General features: G+C 35.2%; 1 protein-coding gene across 7 annotated transcripts in view; it reads right to left on the reverse strand.

The window, feature by feature from the left end:
* Positions 1 to 23,541, reverse strand: part of SYT14 (synaptotagmin 14) — a 260,496-nt gene that overhangs the window by 164,980 nt on the left and 71,975 nt on the right. For 4 of the 7 annotated variants that reach the window (XM_067032244.1, XM_067032258.1, XM_059041019.2 and 1 more), the window contains 2 exons: positions 9,721 to 9,885; positions 3,024 to 3,239 (listed from right to left, as the gene is read on the reverse strand). The exons of 1 other annotated variant lie outside the window; for it this stretch is intronic. In XM_067032244.1, the coding sequence (XP_066888345.1) occupies positions 3,024 to 3,239; positions 9,721 to 9,885 (381 nt within the window). Of the gene's footprint in view, positions 1 to 3,023; positions 3,240 to 6,610; positions 7,533 to 9,720; positions 9,886 to 23,541 lie in introns of those variants that run through there. 2 more of the 7 variants (XM_059041004.2, XM_059040994.2) reach the window with 2 other exon arrangements.

The raw sequence follows: 23,541 nt of genomic DNA on the forward strand, positions 1-23,541 counted from the left end.
GTTTTCCTATTCTTCCCTGACTCCACTGATCGCTATGAGTGTATTTTGCACTCACAGCAATCATTGATTTTTCAATTAGCAATAATCTATGATACAAAAAACTATCCTCCTAGTCTACTGTTATCTTACATTATCACTTGATCATCTCCCCATCCTAAATCCCAATGACAGTATTTTAACAACAACAAGGATATCCAATCTCTACCTGGATATTCCACAGACACCTCAAATTCAGCATGATTGAAACTAAATTATCTCCCTCCCACAAACTTACTTCTCTTATGCTTTCTAAACTAATTGAACAATCTTAATTCCTTACTCATTGCATATGTTCAGTCACTCACCAGGATATACTGAGACCATCCCTCAGTCTACAAATTCTTTGTCCCTCAATTAACATTGCTAATGAGGATCTCATCACTGTTTATTTAACCAGTCCTTTTGCCTCCAGTAGTTCCTACCTCCAATTCATCTATTACAGTAAATAATCTTTCTTAAACACACTGACCTAAAAGTGCCACACTATCTAGCTTAAAAACCTTCCAGGGTTCTACATTCCCTATAAGACAACATCCAAACTCCTGAGCATGGCATTCAGCACAGATCCTAGGTTAAAGACACTGAAACACACTGTCTTCTGCTTTCCTGCAATCACTATTACATGGTGGTTGAACAGTTCTCCCTCAAGTCTAGTTCATCTATCCTGTGAAGACTGCATCATACATCAGAATTCCCCTTTCGCCACCTCCCAAAGTCTCAGTCCTCCTCCTCTGTATTTCTACATTACTTTGTTCGTGTAACTAGCAGACCTCTTAACACACTACATTACACATGTACTCACTGGTCATCCTCCTCCAGTCTGTGGGCTCTTTAAAACAAGCTTGTTTTTTTGTTTTGTTTTTTTTTGGTACGCGGGCCTCTCACTGCTGTGGCCTCTCCCATCGCGGAGCACAGGCTCCGGACGCGCAGGCTCAGCGGCCATGGCTCACGGGCCCAGCCGCTCCGCGGCACGCGGGATCCTCCCAGACCGGGGCACGAACCCGCGTCCCCTGCCTCGGCAGGCGGACTCTCAACCACTGCGCCACCAGGGAAGCCCACAAGCTTGTTTTCATTCATCTTTACATCCACAGGATCTAGTATGGCACATAAAAAACTTTCATCAAATGTTTATGAAATAAATAATTTCAGAACGCCTAAAATCAATCTACCCTGGGTGCTTTATCAAATGATTTAGGATAGAAATGGTAGAAAAGTACAAGTGGGTCCTAAATACATAGGTGAAATGAAATGAGAGGGTGATTCCAGAGGTGAAGGCAGGAACCGAAGAGCCACTGAGATTATGCTTCTCTCTTCACCCCTTTTCCCACAGATTGTTGAGCCACGTGAGAATAATAGGACTACAAGGCAGAAGCAGTCAAGCCAGCAGAGAGGCAGAAGTGAGCAGGAAAAATAAAACCCTAAACTGAACCTTCAACTTTGTAGTAGACACAGACAACTTTGTAGTCTGTGTCTAGGGTCACAGACTACACAGGGCTTGCTGCACCTACTCACCATCAATGCTTCACCACCCATAACTACGACTACCGCTTACTGATCACTTACCTATCACGCACCAGACACTATGCTAAAAACACCACACATACCATTTAATGTCCATGACAACCCTATCAGCAAGGTATTATTCACACTTAGAGACAATGAAACAAACCTAGAAACTATCAAGTATACTGCCCAAGGTTTCGCAGCTAATATGGTAAGTCACAGGGCCAGAATGTGAACAAGGATCAGGCTTCAAGACCCATTCTCTTTCTGCTCTACTATTCATGAGCCAGAATAAGTTGGGGACTGGCTTTACTGCTTTTGCATTATTTAGTTATCTTTGTAAGCACATGTCTTATTTTCTCTAGTACTAAGAAAGGTATTTTTGAGGGTAGAGTCCATGTCTAATATTTTTTATTTCTTTCCTAGCATCTCATAATGAGCCTTCCATATTTGATTAATTTCTTACTGTACCTATGTACTAGCAGAAATAAAAGGGAGGTATATCAATCTTTAGTTAGCATGAAGCCAAATACAAAAATTTAACTCCTTTGACAACTGTATGTGCCACAGTAAGTCATCAATAGTAGTAATAGGCCCCAAAACACAAACCACAGCTACAATATTAAGGTTAGTGTTTGATATAATAATAAAAATGCTATTTAAAATATACTGCTCTTTTCTTCATATCTGGGCATAAGTGTAATAATTACTAGGAGTGGTCACACATTGTATCAAGCACACAAACAATTTACTTAGATGTGGAAATAAAAATGCTTTAGGTAATGGTAAAACCTTTTTTATTTCTCTTCTAGAAAGATATAAAAACACTTGAGAGTGGACCTGTATCTTCTACATAGGCTGAGTTCTAATGTCAATGTCAGCACATGAGGCAAAAATCAACAGGGGACAAAAAAAATCCTTGAAAATTCCTTAAATTTCCTTTAAAGTCTCGTACAAAACAGTACCGGCTCTCAATAAATCTATCTCAGACAGTTTTCCCTCCTACATGGAAGAGATCACCACTCCTTCTGCCTCATGCCACATGAAGTATCTGGCTTATGTTAGGGCCCATACTGAATGAAAAAGCATTCATTTACACACTAGAATCATATTCAACACTGTGAGATTCTTAGACCATACCAGTTCCTGTAACAGGTATTGAGGAACTGATTCCATCTAAGACAACAGCAGATTCACACTTCCCATCTCATGATTGCTAGGTATATGTTCATTATGAAAAGAGAGCTAGAATTACCACTGTATTTAAATTATTTGGTGTTTTGTTTTTGGGTGTTGTTTTGGTTTTACTTTTGGTTTTTGGCTTGAGCCCAAAGATTTGAATTTGAATAAATTATATTCCCAGAAATGTGACCCTACTATATATGCTATCTCTTATTTATTGTGCAACCACAGACACCTAGAGTTTTAGAAACAAATAATCAAATACTATAGTGTAAAAAAAAATACTTAACCTATCTTACCTTCATCTATTGATGCTTCGCTACTGTATCCATCATACTCTGCAGAGAGAGGGCTATATTTCTGTCTTGTTTCCCAAGTATAGCTCTTTTGTCTAGAATCTGCCAATGGTAGCCTGGAATTGTGTGTTCTGGATAAGGCCTCATGATATTTACCCAGTGCTTCATCTTCACTTTCAGAGGATGAACCATGCTCATCTTTGTCAATGTAGGAATTATCTATTTGGAACGACAAGGAGAGCAGATCAAAATATAATGCAATAAAATGTAGCAAATTTGCTATAGTTACATACATGTTACATGCTTATATATGTATCACATATATTCATATACACACATATATATATATAAACATATATATATACACATACACACAATCTGAATTTTCAGCTTTAGAAAAATATTTTTTCATTTAAGAAGCTCAAGCTTTAGATTTTTATGTTTTAATAGAAAAAACTGACTTGTATATTTGAATTATATAAATAATAATGGTCATAGGGATTTTCGAACCATGGTACAGGTAAACAGAGTAATAGGGCTCTCCATCTTACACAATTTTTTTTAAAGCATCAGTAGCACACAAAGGAAGTTATAAGTATTGCCAATACATATGGACCTGATTCAAATAATTCATGCTACAAGAGACGTTTTTGGTTATCATCTTTGTCAAAATGTTCATAACTGATGATGCTCAGTGTTAGAAGCAGAACAAAGAAATGGACAGACATACACTATTGATGGAATTATAAGTGGTACAACTTTTCTAGAGAGCAATCTGGCTATACATATCAAACTTTCTAATCTGCATAGTCTTTGACCCATTTCTAGGAATTTACCAATTCCATTTCTAAGAATTCAGCCTAAGAAAATAATTAACAAGTGAGCAATGATATGTATTTGAGACAATTTACTGCACTGTGTTTAACAGCAAAGGAAAACAAAAATACAATATAAGCTAAATGTCCATCGCTGAGCCTTGGTTAAGTAAATTATGATACCTCTATGCAATGATATACTATACAGTCATTAAAAATGAGGAGGTGAACTTACAAGTACACAGGGAAAGAAAAACTACCACATCATGTTAAGAGAAAAGAGAAGCTTTTCTCATGTTAAGAGAAAAGAGAAGAAAAGAGATTAACATACGTATGCCTACATGCAACATATACACACATACATGCAGTATAAGTTTACACGTACATACAAAAACATCTGGAAGCATATACACCAAGTTTAACACATTATCTGTGAAAGGCAGACTTACTATGAAAATTCTACTTAAATATACCCAAATTTCAAATAAATTTTTCAGAAGGTAAATTAAATAATTTTATATTATTTTAAAAAGCACTAGTTATTACGATTTTTTAAGGTAAAAATTTTGAAACTGCATCATGTTGAGATTCATTTAGACCACGATGCAACCTTCTCAGAATTATAAAACAACTCTAGAAGGATAAAGAGACCATAGCAGTCAGAATTTATTAGTTCAGTCTAGATATTTCTCTCATTATACTCAGTTAAGATCATCTGCACTAGAGGAATCAAGGTTTGAAATTCAGGTGGGGAGACACAGACCGAGTAATTTTAAAATATGGGATAGAAATTGAATGATTAGAGTTAGAAGTAAGGGAGCTTGGACGTCACTAGTCTAAGTCCCGCTTTTTAATTCAGCAAAATAAAACCATCAAAGGGTAAAACTATGACTGATGTTATATTCTGCACTGTCCAATTTAGTAGTCACCAACCACATGCAGCTATTTAAACTAAGCAGAAATAATAAAATTTAAAATCTAGTTCTCCAGTGCTACTAACCATGTTTCAAGTGCTCAATAGCTACATGCAGACGGTGGTTACTGTATGGAGCAATACAGATACGTAGAACTTTTCCATCATTGCAGAAAGTTCTATTGGACAGTGCTGAGATAGCAGATCTAGTCTAGAACCTAGGCATTATGACTCCCAGGGTTTAGCACTTGTGGGATACCATGGTGGTGGTCTTAAGGCAGCAGGAGAGCTCTGAGGAGGGTAAATAGAAATTCACCTACTACAAAATATTACCTAAAGTAGCCCTGCATTCAGGAACAGAGAATGAAACTCTTCCTCCTCTTATTATACCTTATAAGCTCTGTCAGAACCTAGGACACAGGTACTAGCAACATTATAGTTCAGCTAATTGAAGGGACAATCCATATGGGTCAAATGATTTTCAAAACGATTTTAGAACATAACGTTTCAGTTTAGTACTGACTATAATCTAGAATACTTCAGAAATATTTGATTTCTTTTAGGTAGCAGCATGTTTCTTAATGAAAACAAATCAAAACAAAATTTAAAATTCTGTATTGCTACTGCAGTATTTATTACTAGCATCCATTCTGCTGTTATTTTATGAATAAAATAATATGTAAACTATTCTACTTAATTTTATTTCTCTTTTAATTTTTGCTACTTCAAGTAATAAGGCTACCAAAACTAAATGAAGGCTACCAAAAAAACACTGAATCTGACATTCAAAAAACTGCTACAAGAATAGACTTCAAAATGGAGGTATTTCCAAAAATTGGCATTCCTTTTTAATTAGCTCATCCATCCTGGATTAGCCTCTATTGTATAATTTTAAAAACATTCATATAATTGATAAATAGCAGACCCTATTATGCGCAAAGTCATGTAGCAGAACTGAAACAGTCTTCTTCATTTCTACTGCTACTCAGTATTTTGGTTATTTTATGAGAATGTAAATATACACAAAAATTCTGTATGTATCTTTTATAAATAAAAGCCACTATACTTCTGGCCTTGTGATCAGATCAGCAATTAATGAAAATGACTAAGCATACGTATAACCAGGTGTACTAACTAGCGATATGAAGCAATTCTGCAACCAAAACCAAGTAACTGTCAGCTAATTGTTTTTAAAATTGTCACAAATATTGTGGATGAAAACTATAACTGCTTAGTTGGAATCTTAATTCTACATAGAGAACTCATGAATAATAACAGATTGTTCATGTATACACATTGGAAACATAAGTCATATAAAACTCTTAATGTATGGCTAAATGAATAGCTACATATCCTGAAGCATGTTATTCAATAAGATAAAAATCTATTGCTCTCAAGGAAAAACATAAAACATTTGGTACACTCTTACTAGGAAACATGTGAAGAGCAACACGGTATAAAGGGCTTAAGGGTTGATTACAAAAATATAAAAATTTTAAATCTAACTATAGCACACCAAATAAATTCCAATTAAAGTATGCACACTACTTAAGAAAGCCACAGAATTTCTGGTTGTAAGATAAATGGGCATTAAGTAAAATTAAGGCCCTTAAAATTGGCCAAATAATGCAGGGACCAGGGGCAGTAACTAAATTAGAGGTATACAGATAACATGAATGCTTTTGAAATGACTGTGAGAAAAAACTGCATGACTTTAAAAATGTCTCCTAGTAAGAGGATTCAAGAAAGTCTTAAATTAGATATACAGACATGTATAGAAAAATTTAGAAATTTGGATGTTTTCCTAATGTAAAAAATCAAGAGAAAATTTTATCACTCAAACTCACATTAGGAGACCTCACCTTTTTCTGGTATTATCTCAGAATATTTTTCATCTTTACTTTTTGCTGTTTCTTTTTTGGCAGAAATGGCTTCGTTTTTCTTTGTTTTTATGTCTCCTTTCACTTTGTAGTATTTTGTTGGATTTATTTGTTCTTTGATTTTTCCATAACACTTACCTTTAGAATTAGCTGATGCTGCTGGATGTATGTCTTCTTTCTTAATGGATTTCTGTATCATATGTCTATTGCTTTCCAAAATACCTTTTGGAGAACATTCATTTCCTGAACACTTATTCCCTTTGGATCCTTTACTTTTAATATGTTTTTCAGCCTTCTTTAAATAATTTTCTTGCATTTCTTGAAATCTTACCTCCTTTAGGTCATGCTTACCATTACTGGAAATTCCTAATCCATATTTTCTACATCTGTCAGTACTTTCAATTTCTTGACAAGGAGATCCAGCCCTTGCATTCTGCTTGCTAACTGATATCCTACCATGACTCATCTGGCCTTTCAAAGAAGAATCACCAGCAGTATTGGTTTCTTGATATTTTGATAGCGTCTGTTGCCTATTATTATGTTTAAATACTCCTTCATTCATTCCTTGATCTTGCTTTTGTGAAACTGAAGTATTATAACTATTTATTCGATTTGCTTGGTGCTCTAAATCGAATTGTGTTTTCTGACAATTCGTGTTTTTGGAGACTTCTGGTAACGTGGTATTTTCTTGTTTAGAAGTATCTACAGCTTCTGTTGCTGCAGCGCTTTCCTCTTCTGGGCGAAAGCCACTTATCATACTTGTTACCTGTTCAGCAACTGAGTCAGTGAAAGCATAGCTGACTTCCCCCACAGCAGTGGTGAAATCTTCCACAGCATTACTGATTGTGTCCACCAGAGAGGACACTGAAGGCAGATTCTGCTGAAAATTTTTGAAAAATGCCATTTTCTAATTCCTTGTTCCTAAAAGGTGTAATAATGGAATTTTCTCTTCTCAAAAAATCAACCACTTTCAAGTCTGAATTTAACATTTACTTAAATGGTGCTATTCATTAGCCCAATATCAGTATTTCACATTGTATCTTTTAATTTTTCTGTAAATGCTTATGCAATGGAAGAAATATGTTGAAGTAAAGACGCTTCAAAAAAAATCAAACCACTTGGTTTAAACGTAATGACTTTTTTCCCACTCCACAGCTATCATAACAGCAGCAAGACAATATTTTCCCCTCAAATACTATTGAGTTTTTATTCTATACCTGCAAGAAGAAGTATAAAAAGGATTTTTATTATGTACTTTTTAGTTTATTTATTAATAGTCTATGTATGGGAACTACCCTATCTTATTAACAAAGTACCAATATCATTTCAAAATAAAAAATATATTAAGGGCTTCCCCTATATATTCCCCTAAATATATATTTGTTTACATATCTAAACAATTTTGCATAGAGGTTAGAATAGGGAAGAGAAGAGGGTGAACACTTGCAGAGTTGCTATTACATGTAAGGCATTGTGATTTACAAATTTTATCTTACTTGATCTTACAATAACTAGGAGGTAAATATTATTATTCTTATTTAATAAGTGAATAAGAAACAGCCTCAGAAAAATTAATAAGGTCCCCGAGACCTTTCCAATGGCTCCTCAAGGTCAAAACTATTTTTACAATAAGAGTAAGAGGATATGTAACTTTTCACTTTCATTCACTCACAAATGAGCACTTGGATATCCCAGAGGCCATATGACAGACTGAATGCAGAAGCAGATGTGAGAATCCAGTTGCTTCCTTCTTCTGTGCCAGTCATTAAAGAGATTTGCAATGTAAAACAATGTCACTCTTCTCACCAAACTTTTTTTTTTGGCTTTAGAAAATATATAGTTTTTAAAATTAATACATTTAAATTAACATGTAATAGGTTTATTATTGGGTTTTTAAAAATAAATTGATAAAAAATATTTTAAAATTTTCTTAGCCTTTAACTTCTAATTTGGTACATACCAATAGCTATAACTCACATAAACAAAAGCTCTTTGGGGTCCTCAATAATTTTTAAGAGTGTAAAGGGATAGGACCAAAGACAAACCAAAAATGCTAAAACACGGAATTACTGGAGGCTGCTAAAAGAGGTATCTTTAACCAGTTCATTCTACACAAATGATGAGAAAACAGGACTGAAGTGAAGTATGAGAAACATTAAACTTGATCAAACCAAAACTACATAAAGTACTATAGTTTCCTAATGCAAAAGCTGCACGAAGTAATTCAATAAGATTTTCATAAACAATGAGGCTATCACTTTTTAAGTTATCAGAAATAAGAGAAAAGCACCTCTTCAACATATATACATGGACAAGAAAAGCAAGGTTTCTCTTCTATTGTTCCTTAAAATTCTTCTCAATAAATGTCTTACTTTTAAAATTTTCAACTTGCTCCTGCTATCATTTACATAAGCCAGTCTTTGGAAATAGCAAATAAAGAACTCTTGTAATTATTTTAAAATATAAAATGTGTTCATAAGAGAAAGAACAGTTTCACAGCCCTCATCTTTCCTGCTATCTAGTAACACTAAGTCATATAATATGCCTGTGGTGTCAAGGGAGGGAGAGGAACACTAATTTTCATAATCAGACTTTATACACTAAGTTACCAGGGAAAACCACCTTCTCCAAACAATAAAATTATCCATCACTGAGAATTCAACAGCACATAAAGATAAAGGGTGAATACTTTCAAAAGCCTTCTAGGGACATGGGAAAAAAGCTCTCTAGGGAACTATTTGGACAATGGATTAAAGCATAAAATGTAATAAGATATGCCCTTCTTCTTAAAGCATATCTGTTCATATAACAGGCTCAAAAGCATACCTTATATTTGAAAAATAAAAATGTCATTCAGTGATGGTATACAATTCATCTTTATACACTATGATAGCAATTCATGGGCAATAAAAAGATAACTGAACATAATTTACTTAATACATCTTTGTACTCTCAGAATAGTGGCTCAAGGTTAGTTTACTACACGTCAAAATCAAGCTTTTTATTGTATATATATATATATTTTTTAAAGAAAGTAATAAATAGTACAGACAGAAAGACCAAAGAAGGGAAAACAGTGATATGATACTTACAAATTTTATCTTGTGAATTCTTCTTTGTACTGTATCCTGAACCAAGATCTGGAAACCCGCCAACATTTTCAAAACAGAACTTCTTATTAATATAGAGAAAAAGGAGCAGCATCAAGATAATAAACACCCCAACAGCTGACAAAAATCCAACTGCCTCTGGAGATACTAGAGGGGAAAAAAAGTCACAGCTGTAAGCATTTATTCCTCTTCAAGTTACAAACAAGAAGGAAACCCCTATGCATGTGTTAGATTACTGCCTTATTTGAATTATATTTAAAATTTTTCATAGTTCACAACAGTTCAGTTTATAAGAAAAACAAATTGCACAGTTTAATGAGTTGTTCAATTTATTCAAGAATATTAAAATCTTCTAAAACTTTCCCTATAAATTATGTGGGAACAATCTTAAAAGACGAGTCTATAAAAGAGGCAGTTATCATATGTTTAGTCCATTGAAAAGTATTACAAAAATTTTAAAACAAGAATTAGAAAAACTTATTTCCCAAGCACAGGTCTATCACTTAATCGAATTTATGAGAACATATATTACTCTTCTTATCTCTAAAAGCTTCAATGGCCTTTTTTCATTACACAAACTCTGGACTTCCTGACATTGAAAGCTGCAGCCTCTCTTTTCAATATTACACTCCAATCAAATGATTCCACTCACTGCCTCAGAATCAGCTATATGCATTACCACATGCCTTGTTTTTGTTTGCCCTCTTCCCCTTGCCTGGAGTGACCAAGTGTCCTCTCTACCAAATCCCACTCATTCATTCAACCAACAAATATTTTTGGAGTAGCAGCCATATACCAGGCATTATCACATACGCATTTCTTGTCTTCCTTGAACAGTCTAGTAAAGGCAGTTACAACATGGTGCAATAAAGGTTATGACTGGGGAAGAACAAGGGCCATGAGAACTATAGAAATACTTAACCCAGTGTTGAAAGACCAAGTAAGCTTTTCTGAAAGTAATAGCTGCTGTGATTATATTTGAAGAATTATTAAGAATTAGCCAAGTTAACACTATTCCAGGCAGAAGAAACAGCATGTGCATATAGAGACAGGAGATCACGATACATTCCAGAAACTCCATGAAACTTTGTTATGATGAACTACCAGGTTCTCAAGAGAATCTGATCTCAAGAGAATACATGAAATCATCCAGGGAGATCTGGTAGAGTGAGAACAGACAAAACCTTCTCCAATCCTCAGCAATCTCTTTTCTTTCAACTTTTGCATTATCTCTCTACACCAGTCATTTGGAGTTAAACAGGAACTAAATTTTTCTATCGCCAGTGCCTTCCATATAATACTCAAGTATTGGTTGAGAATGAATCTTAAGCCTCAAATATCCCCTACTCTTTCTTCCTCCACTGCTCAAGCAGCATCTAAAATGTCATCTCCTTCAAGATTTTTCTTTCAATCAGAAGAGCCGTGACAATTAGCATCTAACTCATTTGTTAAAAATGAAGTCAACCACCAGTCAATGATGAGTGCTTTAATCTCCTAGTTTTTTGTTATTTGTGAAAGCCAGGCATCCAGGTGTATAACTGATATGACATTACAGCCTATTCAAAGCTGGCTCAATAATATTGTCACAGAGGATGGAGCAGAGAATGATTGTAAGGGAGGGGCGATGAGGGTGAGGGAGAAGGGGGCAGGAATGGTAGGAGTGCTACCTGAATATCAGGCTGGTGTTGAGGACCAGATCCTGCTACCCAAACCAACAAGTTATGCCCAGACATTAGCCATGTATAATTGCTTTACAATGTTGCATTAGTTTCTGCTATATAACAAAGTGAATCAGCTATATGTATACATATATCCCCATATCCCCATCCTCTTGCATCTCCCTCCCACCCTCCCTATCCCACCCCTCTAGGTGGTCACAAAGCACCGACCTGATCTCCCTGTGTTATGCTGCTACTTCCCACTAGCTATCTATTCTACATTTGGTAGCGTATATATGTCAGTGCTACTCTCTCACTTCTTCCCAGCTTACCCTTCCCCCTCCCCATATCCTCAAGTCCATTCTCTACATATGCATCTTTATTCCTGTTCTGCCACTAGGTTCTTCAGAACCATTTTTTTTTTAAAGATTCCATATATATGTGTTAGCCTACAGTATTTGTTTTTCTCTTTCTGATTTACTTCACTCTGCATGACAGACTCTAGGTCCATCCACCTCACTCCAAATAACTCAATTTCCTTTCCTTTTATGGCTGAGTTAATATTCTTTTGTATATATGTGCCACATCTTCTTTATCCATTCATCTGTCAATGGACACTTAGGTTGCTTCCATGTCCTGGCTATTGTAAATAGTGCTGCAATGAACACTGTGGTACACGACTCTTTTTGAATTATGGTTTTATCAGGGTTATATGCCCAGTAGTGGGATTGCTGGGTCGTATGGTAGTTCTATTTGTAGTTTTTTAAGGAACCTCCATACTGTTCTCCATAGTGGCTGTACCAATTCATATTCCCACCAGCAGTGCAAGAGTGTTCCCTTTTCTCCACACCCTCTCCAGCATTTATGATTTGCAGATTTTTTGATGCTGGCCATTCTGACCAGTGTGAGGTGATACTTCATTGTAGTTTTGATTTGCATTTCTCTAATGATCAGTGATGTTGAGCATCCTTTCATGTGTTGGTTGGCAATCTGTATATCTTCTTTGGAGAAATGACTTTCTAGGTTTTCTGTCCATTTTTGGATTGGGATGTTTGTTTTTTTGATATTGAGCTGCATGAGCTGCTTGTATATTTTGGAGATTAATCCTTTGTCAGTTGCTTCGTTGGCAAATATTTTCTCCCATTCTGAGGATTGTCTTTTCATCTTATTTATGGTTTCCTTTGCTGTGCAAAAGCTTTTAAGTTTCATTAAGTCCCATCTGTTTATTTTTGTTTTTATTTCCATTTCTCTAGGAGGTGGGTCAAAAAGGATTTTCCTGTGATTTAATGTCACAGTGTTCTACCTATGTTTTCCTTTAAGAGTTTTATAGTGTCTGAACTTACATTTAGATCTTTAATCCACTTTGAATTTATTTTTGTGTATGGTGTTAAGTAGTGTTCTAATCTCATTCTTTTACATGTAGCTGTCCAGTTTTCCCAGCATATCTTATTGAAGAGGCCGTCTTTTCTCCATTGTATATTCTTGCCTCCTTAATCAGAGATAAGGTGACCATATGTACATGGGTTTATCTCTGGGCTTTCTATCTTTTTCCAGTGATCTATATTTCTGTTTTTGTACCAGTACCATACTGTCTTGATTACTGTAGCTTTGTAGTATAGTCTAAGTCAGGGAGCCTGATTCCTCCAGCTCTGTTTTTCTTTCTCAAGATTGCTTTGGCTATTTGGGGTCTTTTGTGTTTCCATACAAACTGTGAACTTTTTGTTCTATTTCTGTGAAAAATGCCATTGGTAGTTTGATAGGGATTGCACTGAATCTGTAGATTGCTTTGGGTAGTATAGTCATTTTCACCATATTGATTCTTCCAATCCAAGAACATGGTATATCTCTCCATCTGTTTGTATCGTCTTTCTTTCATCAGTGTCTTATAGTTTTCAGCAGCCAGGTTTTTTGCCTCCTTAGGTAGGTTTACTCCTAGGTATTTTATTCTTTCTGTTACAGTGGTAAATGGGAGTGTTTCCTTAATTTCTCTTTCAGATTTTTCCTCATTAGTGTATAGGAATGAAAGAGATTTCTGTGCATCAATTTAGTATCCTGCAACTTTACCAAATTCATTGATTGGCTCTAGTAGTTTTCTGGTAGCATCTTTCAGATTCTCTGTATAGTGGCATGTTATCTGCAAACAGTGACAGCTTTGCTTGTTCTTTTCCAATTTGGATTCCTTTTATTTCTTTTTCTTCTCAGATTGCTGTGGCTAAAACTTCCAAAACTGTTGAATAAGACTGGCAAGAGTGGACATCCTTGCCTTGTTCCTGATCTTAGAGGAAATGCTTTCAGTTTTTCACCATTGAGAATGATATTTGCTGTGGGTTTGTCATATGTGGCCTTTATTATGCTGAAGTAGGTTCCCTCTCTGCCTACTTTCTGGAGAGTTTTAATCATAAATCGGTGTTGAATTTTGTCAAAAGCTTTTTCTGCATCTATTGAGATGATCATATGGTTTTTATCCTTTAGTTTGTTAATGTGGTGTATAACACTGATTGATTTGTGTATATTGAAGAATCCTTACATTCCAGGGATAAACCCCACTTGATCAGGGTGTATGATCCTTTTAATGTGTTGTTGGATTCTGTTTGTTAGTATTTTGTTGAGCATTTTTACGTCTACATTCATCCGTGATACTGGCCTGTAATTTTCTTTTTTTGTGACATCTCTGTCTGGTTTTGTTATCAGAGTGATGGTGGCCTCGAAGAATGAGTTTGGGAGTGTTCCTACCTATCTGGAAGTGTTTGAGAAGGATAGATGTTAGCTCTTCTCTGTTTGATAGAATTCACCTGTGAAGCCATCTGGCACTGGGCTTTTATTTCTTGGAAGATTTTTAATCACAGATTCAATTTTAGTGCTTGTGATTGTTCGGTTTATATTTTCTACTTCTTCCTGGTCCAGTCTTGGAAGGTTGTGCTTTTCTAAGAAGTTCTTCCAGGCTGTCCATTTTACTGGCATATAGTTACTTGTAGTAACCTCTCCTGATCCTTTGTATTTCTGCAGTGTCAGTTGTTACTTCTCCTTTTTCATTTCTAATTCTGTTGATTTGAGTCTTCTCCCTTTTTTTCTTGATGAGTCTGGCTAACGGTTTATCAATTTTGTTTATCTTCTCAAAGAATCAGCTTTTAGTTTTATTGATCTTTGCTATCATTTCCTTCATTTCTTTTCATTTTTTTCTGATCTGATCTTTATGATTTCTTTCCTTCTGCTAACTTTGGGGTATTTTTATTCTTCTTTCTCTAACTACTTTAGGTGTAAGGTTAGGTTGTTTACTTGAGATTTTTCTTGTTTCTTGATGTAGGAATGTATTGCTATAATCTTCCCTCTTAGCACTGCTTTGGCTGCATCCCACAGTTTTTTGGTTTGGGGTCGTTGTGTTTACATTGTCATTTGTTTCTAAGTATTTTTTGACTTCCTCTTTGATTTCTTCAGTGATCTCTTGGTTATTTAGCAGCATATTGTTTAGCCTCCATGTGTTTGTATTTTTTACAGATTTTTTTCCTGTGATTGATATCTAGTCTCATAGTGTTGTGGTCAGAAAAGATGGTGATATGATTTCAATTTTCTTAAATTTATCAAGGCTTGATTTGTGACCCAATATATGATCTATCCTGGAGAATGTTCCATGAGCACTTGAGAAGCAAGTGTATTCTGTTGTTTTTGGATGGAATGTCCCATAAATATCAATTAAGTCCACCTTGTCTAATGTGTCATTTAAAGCTTGTGTTTCCTTATTTATTTTCATTTTGGATGATCTGGCCATTGGTAAAAGTGGGGTGTTAAAGTTTTGGATGATCGTGCCATTGGTGAAAGTGGGGTGTTAAAGTCCCCTACTACGATTGTGTTACTGTTGATTTCCCCTTTTATGGCTGTTAGCATTTGCCTAATTGAGGTGCTCCTATGTTGGGTGCATAAATATTTACAATTGTTATATCTTCTTCTGGGATTGATCCATTGATCATTACATAGTGTCCTTCTTTGTACTTGTAATAGTCTATTTTTAAGTCTATTTTATCTGATATGAGAATTGTTACTCCTGCTTTCTTTTGATTGCCATTTGCATGGAACATCTTCTTCCATCCTTTCACTTTCAGTTGTATGTGTCCCTAGGTCTGAAGTGGGTCTCTTGTAGACAGCATATATATGAGTCTTGTTTTTGTATCCATTCAGCCAGTCTATTATCTTTTGGTTGGAACATTTAATCCATTTACATTTAAGGTAATTATTGATATGTATGTTCCTATTACCATTTTATTAATTGTTTTGGGTTTATTATTGTAGGTCTTTTCCTTCTCTTATGTTTCTTGTCTACAGAAATTCCTTTAGCATTTGTTGTAATGCTGGTTTGGTGGTGCTGAACTCTCTTAGCTTTTGCTTGTCTGTAAAGGTTTTAATTTCTCTGTCAAATCTGAATGAGATCCTTGCTGGGTAGAGTAATCTTGGTTGCAGGATTTTCCCTTTCATCACTTTAAATATGTCCTGCCACTCCCTTCTGGCTTGCAGAGCTTCTGCTGAAAGATCAGCTGTAACCTTATGGGGATTCCCTTGTATGTTATCTGTTGTTTTTCCCTTCCTGCTTTTAATATTTTTTCTTTGTATTTAATTTTTGATAGATTGATTAATATGTGTCTTGGCGTGTTTCTCCTTGGATTTATCCTGTATGGAACTCTCTGTGCTTCCTGGATTTGATTGACTATTTCCTCTTCCATGTTAGGGAAGTTTTCGACCATAGTCTCTTCAAATATTTTCTCAGACCCTTTCTTTTTCTCTTCTTCTTCTGAGATCCCTATAATTCGAATGTTCTTGCATTTAATGTTGTCCCAGAGGTCTCTAAGACTGTCCTCAATTCTTTTCATTCTTTTTTCTATATTCTGCCCTGCGGTAATTATTTCCACTATTTTATCTTCCAGGTCACTTATCCATTCTTCTGCCTCAGTTATTCTGCTATTGATTCCTTCTAGAGAATTTTTAACTTCATTTATTGTGCTGTTCATCATTGGTTGTTTGCTCTTTAGTTCTTCTAGGTCCTTGTTAAACGTTTCTCGTATTTTCTCCATTCTATTTCCAAGATTTTGGATATCTTTACTATCATTACTCTGAATTCTTTTTCAGGTAGACTGCTTATTTCCTCTTCATTTGTTTGGTTTGGTGGGTTTTTACCTTGCTCCTTCATCTGCTGCATATTTCTCTGCCTTCTCATTTTGTTTAACTTACTGTATTTGGGGTCTCCTTTGTGCATGCTGCAGTTTCGTAGTTCCCGTTGTTTTTGGTGTCTGCCCTCAGTGGGTGAGGTTGGTTCAGTGGCTTGTGTAGGCTTCCTGGTGGCCTGTGTTCTGGTGGGTCAGGCTGGATCTTGTCTTTGGGGTGAGCAGGGCCGCATCTGGTGGTGTGTTTTGGGATACCTGTGAACTTAGTATGATCTTATGCAGCCTCTCTGCTAACGGGTGGAGTTGTGTTCCTGTCTTGCTAGTTGTTCGGCATGGGTGTCCAGCACTGGAGCTTGCTGGCCGTTGGGTGTAGCTGGGTCTTAGCATTGAGACAGAGATCTCTGGGAGATCTCTCACCAAGTGATATTATGTGGGGCTGAGAGGTCTCTGGTGCTCCAATGTCCTGAACTTGGCTCTCTCACCTCAGAGGCTCAGGCCTGACACCAGGTGGGAGGACCAAGACCCTGTCGGCTACATGGAATTATCAAGATAGTGGTCATTGGCAAGCAAAACCACAAGAGAAGAAGCCCGTGTTATGCCTGGTCCTCCTGAGCAATTTTCAGACCTCAGCTCATTCTGGCAACAGGGAGACTGGGTCAGTGACATGAAGCAGGACGGGGTAAATGAGGCGGGCAGTGTTCAGCCGGTGCGCAGCCTGAGGGGCCCAGTCGAAGCCCTCAGGGAAGGCTGACAGCAGCCAGGACTCCAGCCTCCTGTGGCTGCTGCCTCTTTGGGGTCTCCCTCCCAGTGTCAAGTCACCCTCACTCTTGCTTTGGCAGCTGTGCCTTTACCCTGAGCTTCTTGACGAGATGAGCGCTCCGAGGCAACTCATGAAAAGCACAGGCCGCGCTCAGAGTCTGTGTCTTTACTGCTCATACTGCTTCTCCTGTTTTCCTCTCTCCTTCCCTTCTTGTCTCTTCCTATGCCTTGCCTTAATCCTTATTTCTGTATTCCTCCTTCATTTCTCTCCTCCCCTCCCATTTTTAAATTTAACCTAGGGAGAGAGGTCAACTATAAACAAGTATAATATAGCAAGCACTATAACAGAAGTATAGAATATAAAGTACCACTGAAACACAAGAAGGAATACTACCTGGCAAAGTTTTTAACACTTCAGAAAGGAGGTGACACTTGGGTAGGGTATGAAAGATTACTAGAAACTCTATTAAAGTATAAAGGGCAGATGAAGGAGCATGATCAAAAATGAGAAACAGTGTGCATGGCATTCTATCAGCACTAATGGGCAACATCCCTGGCTGTCTTATTTACCTCTGTATCCTCCAAGCACTAGCACCACCAGCTGACATTATACAAATATTTGTAAATGCACGAATGAATGTGTGTTCAGGAAAGACCAAGAATATACCAGAACGGCTATGGCTGGAAATGAAAGCAAGGTCCAAACTGTCAAAGAATCTTGAATACCATCCTACATATTTTGTACTTGTAGAATGATACTGCTTAAAACAACAGAAAACCTGGAAAATAGCAGGGAGTGAATGGCGGCAAAATACGAAGACTAAGCAGTAGGAGCGGTGGCAGAGAAGTGGGGTGACTTTGTTCAGGGAAAATTGATAATAACCCAGTCAATTAATGTAGAAGATAAGGATAAAGAAAAGTTGAAAATAATTCTAAAGTTTCTGGCTTGAGTGAATGGGTGAATTAGTAACAGAATTTACCAAAATGAAAAAATACAAGAGGAAAGGCATGTGGTTTGGGCATGGGAACTAAGAGAGCAGTAGGAGAGAAGCAGGTACGGAGTTTAGGTTTTGACATGTTACATTAGCAATGTCAGCGGACTACTTCAGTGTGGATGCCTAGTAAACAGAGGGAAACATGAGGATAATGCTCTGATGAAGGTCAGGTTCTTTATAAAAGAGTTGGGAGTTTTCCCCTCTGCTCATCCAATTGCATGTCAAAGACATCACTGACTAAATACAAATCGAATTGGCAGATGATAGGTACTAGGCTTTTTGTTTGTTTGTTTGTTTTGTTTGTTTTGTTTTGTTACGTGGGCCTCTCACTGTTGTGGCCTCTCCCGTTGCGCAGCACAGGCTCCGGACGCGCAGGCTCAGCAGCCATGACTCACAGGCCCAGCCGCTCCGCCGCTTGTGGGATCTTCCCGGACCAGGGCACGAACCCGTGTCCCCTGCATCGGCAGGCGGACTCTCAACCACTGCGCCACCAGGGAAGCCCAGGTACTAGGCTTTAAAGGTAAATCTCTTACTTTACAAGTTTTTAGATAAATATATACTGTGAAATTTGAACAAACTACAAAAAGAATCTTTTCTCACTAAGAAAAGGTGAACAATGCCTTATACTTACAAGGCAAATATACTACTAAGGTAAATATACTATACAACTCCCTTTTTATCCATTGCTTGACTAAATGCCCATTATCTACATTTCATTTAAAACATTTTATATTTAAAATATTAAAACAGTAATGTAATTGTAGAAAAGAAATAATTTTCTAATAGAAAATACTAAAAAGCTTCAGACTTTTATTTTTCATCCTTATCTCAGGATTGAAATAATATTTATTATTTCAAATGAGATAATACCAGAAGTTGACCAGTAACAGTTCTAGGTATAAAAACATTTGATAAACCCCACCTGTCCATAAAACGACAATAGAAAAATACACTGAAATTACCCAAAGATATGAATGCTATACACCATCAAAAAAGTTAAATAAAATTACACTAACTCAGATCTCACAAATATAAAATATATTTTCATACAGCACAAGATGGAATTTACTCCAAACTCTTATTTATACTGTGAATCTGCTTATAAAGCCATTCGACATATTTCTAAGATTGTGATTAATTTATCTATAGATAAATCTACTCTTTTCAAACATTCTAGATCATCCACTGCAAGCAAGTAAATGCTATTTAAAAATGTATATTCCCTTTTAAGGAGAACCTCCAAAATCTCTAACAGTGCACAGTTAAACTGTTTAGCTTAATATTACAGACTTGAAGAACTGAATTTGCTGAATCAAATTTAGAGATAGTTAATAAGTCAAAATTCACTGATGTATTGTTTTCTCATATCCAAATTTTAAAAATTTTAATGTGGTAAACATAAAACCAAAACCAACAAATAACAAAATTAACAATATCAAATATTTAAAGAGTGCTTAATATTTGCTAAGGGCTGTTTTAGAAAGTGCATTACGAGCATTTTCTAATTGAATCCTCATTACAACCTAATTTTTCAGATATGGGTACTGAGGCTCAATAAGAATAAGTAGAATTTTCCAGGTCTTAAAATTATTATTCAGTGACAAAATCTTGATATGAATACAGGCACGCTGATTCCTGCTCCCAAAATGTTAAACACTAATCCTTACTGCTTCCTCTTTGCCAGGCAGTATTATAATCTCTTTCATTTTAAAATGTAATGCTCAAAACAATTCTGTGATAGGTAAATACTATATATTATCTTAGTCTTTAGATGAGTAAACTGAGGCCCAGAGAGTAATAAATTTGTCCAAAGTCACAAATCTAGGAAATGGTAGAACCTGGATTTAAACCCTGACATTTTGACTCCAGAGTCCATGGTCTTAAACACCAAGTAACACTACTGCTTTCTTATATGTCAACCTGCAGTATAAAAAACAAGGAAAAGCCATACGATCAAATAATATAGCTTAGTACATATATTATGAGAAAACATTTCATGGTTTAGCTTTTTATATACATTGAAATACAGCAACTGATTTCAGCTTTCTCAAAATAAATATATAAATCACAAAACTGGAACCATAATATTTTCTATTCGAGATACTTTTCAAAATATTCTAAAATTAACTTTAGAACTCAGCTTAGAAGCCAATAGTATATACTTATTATTATATGCCATGTTTGAAAAGCTAATAAAATAAATAAAAATTTAGAAACAAAAAAGTATTCTATAGAACAATAAGCTTGATATGTATTAGTAATGCTCAATAAAAATATAAGGAAGGTGTCTGTGAACTATATGATTCTCTATATGAAGTATCTAAAGACTACATTGAAAAGTCAAGAAGCATACAAGATATAATATTCACCAGAAAATACAGTTTAGCTTGTCCAGGATTAATAATTATTTATGCTATGTAGATGGAACTGGCTTTAGTAGTTATCTGTACTATATATTTATGAATATATATATTTATAAAAGATTGAAAGTATTATAGAATTCACTTAAATTCTACTTTCTGTTGTCACAAAAGAACATTTTCTATGTAAAGTTAATGAGAAAAACACAAAGATATACAGAAATATAATTATAAGGAACATATTTATTTATTAAGCAAACATATTTTCAATATAAACTTATTTATATAATAATATTCTTCTCTAAATAAAATTTGTGTCAAAACAAATTAACTATAAATTACAAAATAAATATTACAAAACAATTTTATCCATTATATTTTAAATGCAAAATTAAACAAGAAGTACCTATGATTCTTATAATTCTTTTAAAAAGAAGGATAAAAAGAAACAACTTACAATTTGCATTATAAGGTCTGTAATGCTGATTTGTTCTACTGGGCAGGAAACACTAGTCCTCTAAAGTCATGGAGACTTTAATAATTCATTTAATAGATGCAATTCTATCTCTTGAACAAAATGGGAACTACACAAGAAGTCAACTTTCATTTTAAAAGAAATACTTGCTTCCTATTTAGCCCTAAATATTTTTCACATATTTTAATCAGAAAAAATCCACAATTTATTTTGCTCTGGTTTGGACATAAAATAGAGAATTTATCAGAGATTCCAAGAAACAATGTGGGAATATAAAAGATTAATTTGATACGTTTTGTTTAAATTTCCTTTTGTAACATCTCAGTTACTTCCACAAATGAAAATTTCCATGAAATTTTTATATTATAATATAAATGATGCAAAACTGGAAGAATGACATATAAATCAAAGAAAGGAATAATACATATCTATCAATATAATACTAGATTTTATTAAAAAACAATCAGTAAAAAAAGTTTACTCATAAAAGATATAATTCACTGCTGAGTAATTTAAAGGGACAGTGGAGGGGAGGCACAGATGGTGGTGACGTGGGACACTAAGATCTTAGAAACAAAACTCCCCCCTGGGAGACAGTTATCTGACAAGGTTGATAAAATAGATGCTACCCAACTTGTTTCAAACGCCAAACCATCAATAAATTAAACCTATGTTTCCTATAAGTAACATGTAGTAAATTGAAATTTCATTCAAATATTGTAACAGCAGCAAAAAATACTAAATCTTGAAAAAAATTGAAAAAAACCCTCATTTATTAAGTATGAAACACCAAATATATATTTAAACCTTACACTTAAAACTTAGACTTGATAATAATATACTTACTACACTTATGATAATATATTTAAAGCAAATACTTATTAATTAATCATTAATAAAGCTCTGTCTCTGGGAGATATTTGTCTTCAAGTGCAGTCTTGATTGAGGCTTCAGAATTATAATTCCAATGAAGTTTACACTAAGAAAAACTTTTTTCCTGGTGAATCACCCAATAGCAAAGCATAGTCATTCTTTTAAACAACAAATTAGGGCTCCCAGCTTCAAATTTTTTGTCTATTCAATGTATAGGAATTTCTCCAAAATTATCTGAATGTCAAATGGTATGGGCAAAAGATGAGGCCACTTCATCCTCTACTTTACTTTTCCAATGATTATTTGCCCGTCTCTTTCAGTAAGATCCTCATTAGTAAGATTTTGAAAATTCAACACCAACTGCAGGAGAATCTTCTAGTTAAAGCCAATTTGTGATGTCAAACAGTTTCAGATATGCTTATTTCAGACTTTAATTCTGAACCATTAAATTCTGATAACAAACAAGTAAATTCTGATACAAACAAGTTTCTTTCAAACCTAAGAACCTTCCTCCTATATTTTAATATTATGTCAACTAGTTCTCTTCTTTAAAAATTTTTTTGGCTTTATATATCTTCTCCAACTTTACTGAGGCATAGTTGACAACTGAAAACTGTATATATTTAAGCTACAACTGTGAAATAATCACCACGATCAAGCTAATTAATATATCCGTCACCTCACATAGTTATCATTTTTGTGGGTGTGTGTAGTGAGAACACTTATGAATTATTCTCTTAGCAAATGTCAGGTATACAATACAGCATCATTAATTTTAGTCACGTTGTTGTACATTCGATCTCCAGAACTGATTCATCTTGTATAAATGAAACTTTGTACCCCCCTCCACCAACATCTTCCCATTTCCTCCTCCCCACAGCCCTGGCAACCACCATTCTACACTATGAGTTTAACTGTTTTAGACTGCACATTTAAGTGAGGTCATGCAGTATTTGTCCTTCTGCATCTGGCTTATTTTACTTAGCATAATAATGTCCTCCAGGTTCATCCATACTGTCACAAATGACAGACTTTCTTTCTTTGTTAAGGGTGAAAAACATCTCATTGTACATATATACATTTTATTTATCCATTCATCCATTGATGGACATTTAGGTTGTTTCTATATCTTGGCTGTTGTAAATAATGGCTGAAATGAACATGGAAGTGCAGATGCCTCTTAGAGATTTTGGTTTCACTTGCTTTGTATATATACCCAGAAATGGTGGATCATATGGTAGATATATTTTTACTTTTTGAGGAACTTTCACTCTTCCATAATGTCGGTACCAATTTACATTCCCAGCAACAGTGTGCAAGGGTTCCCTTTTCTCCACATCCTCTTCAATACTTGTTATCTTTTGTCTTTCTGATAAAGGTCATTCTAATATGTGTGAACTGATATCTCGTTGTTTTCATTTGCATTAATGAAGTTGAGCATCTTTACATATATACCTGTTGGTCATTTGTATGTTTTCTTTCGAACATTTTTCTTTTTTTTTTTTGCGGTACGTGGGCCTCTCACTGTTGTGG

Source organism: Kogia breviceps, chromosome 1 (assembly GCF_026419965.1).
Source record: "Kogia breviceps isolate mKogBre1 chromosome 1, mKogBre1 haplotype 1, whole genome shotgun sequence".
Classification (NCBI taxonomy): Eukaryota; Metazoa; Chordata; class Mammalia; order Artiodactyla; family Physeteridae; genus Kogia; species Kogia breviceps.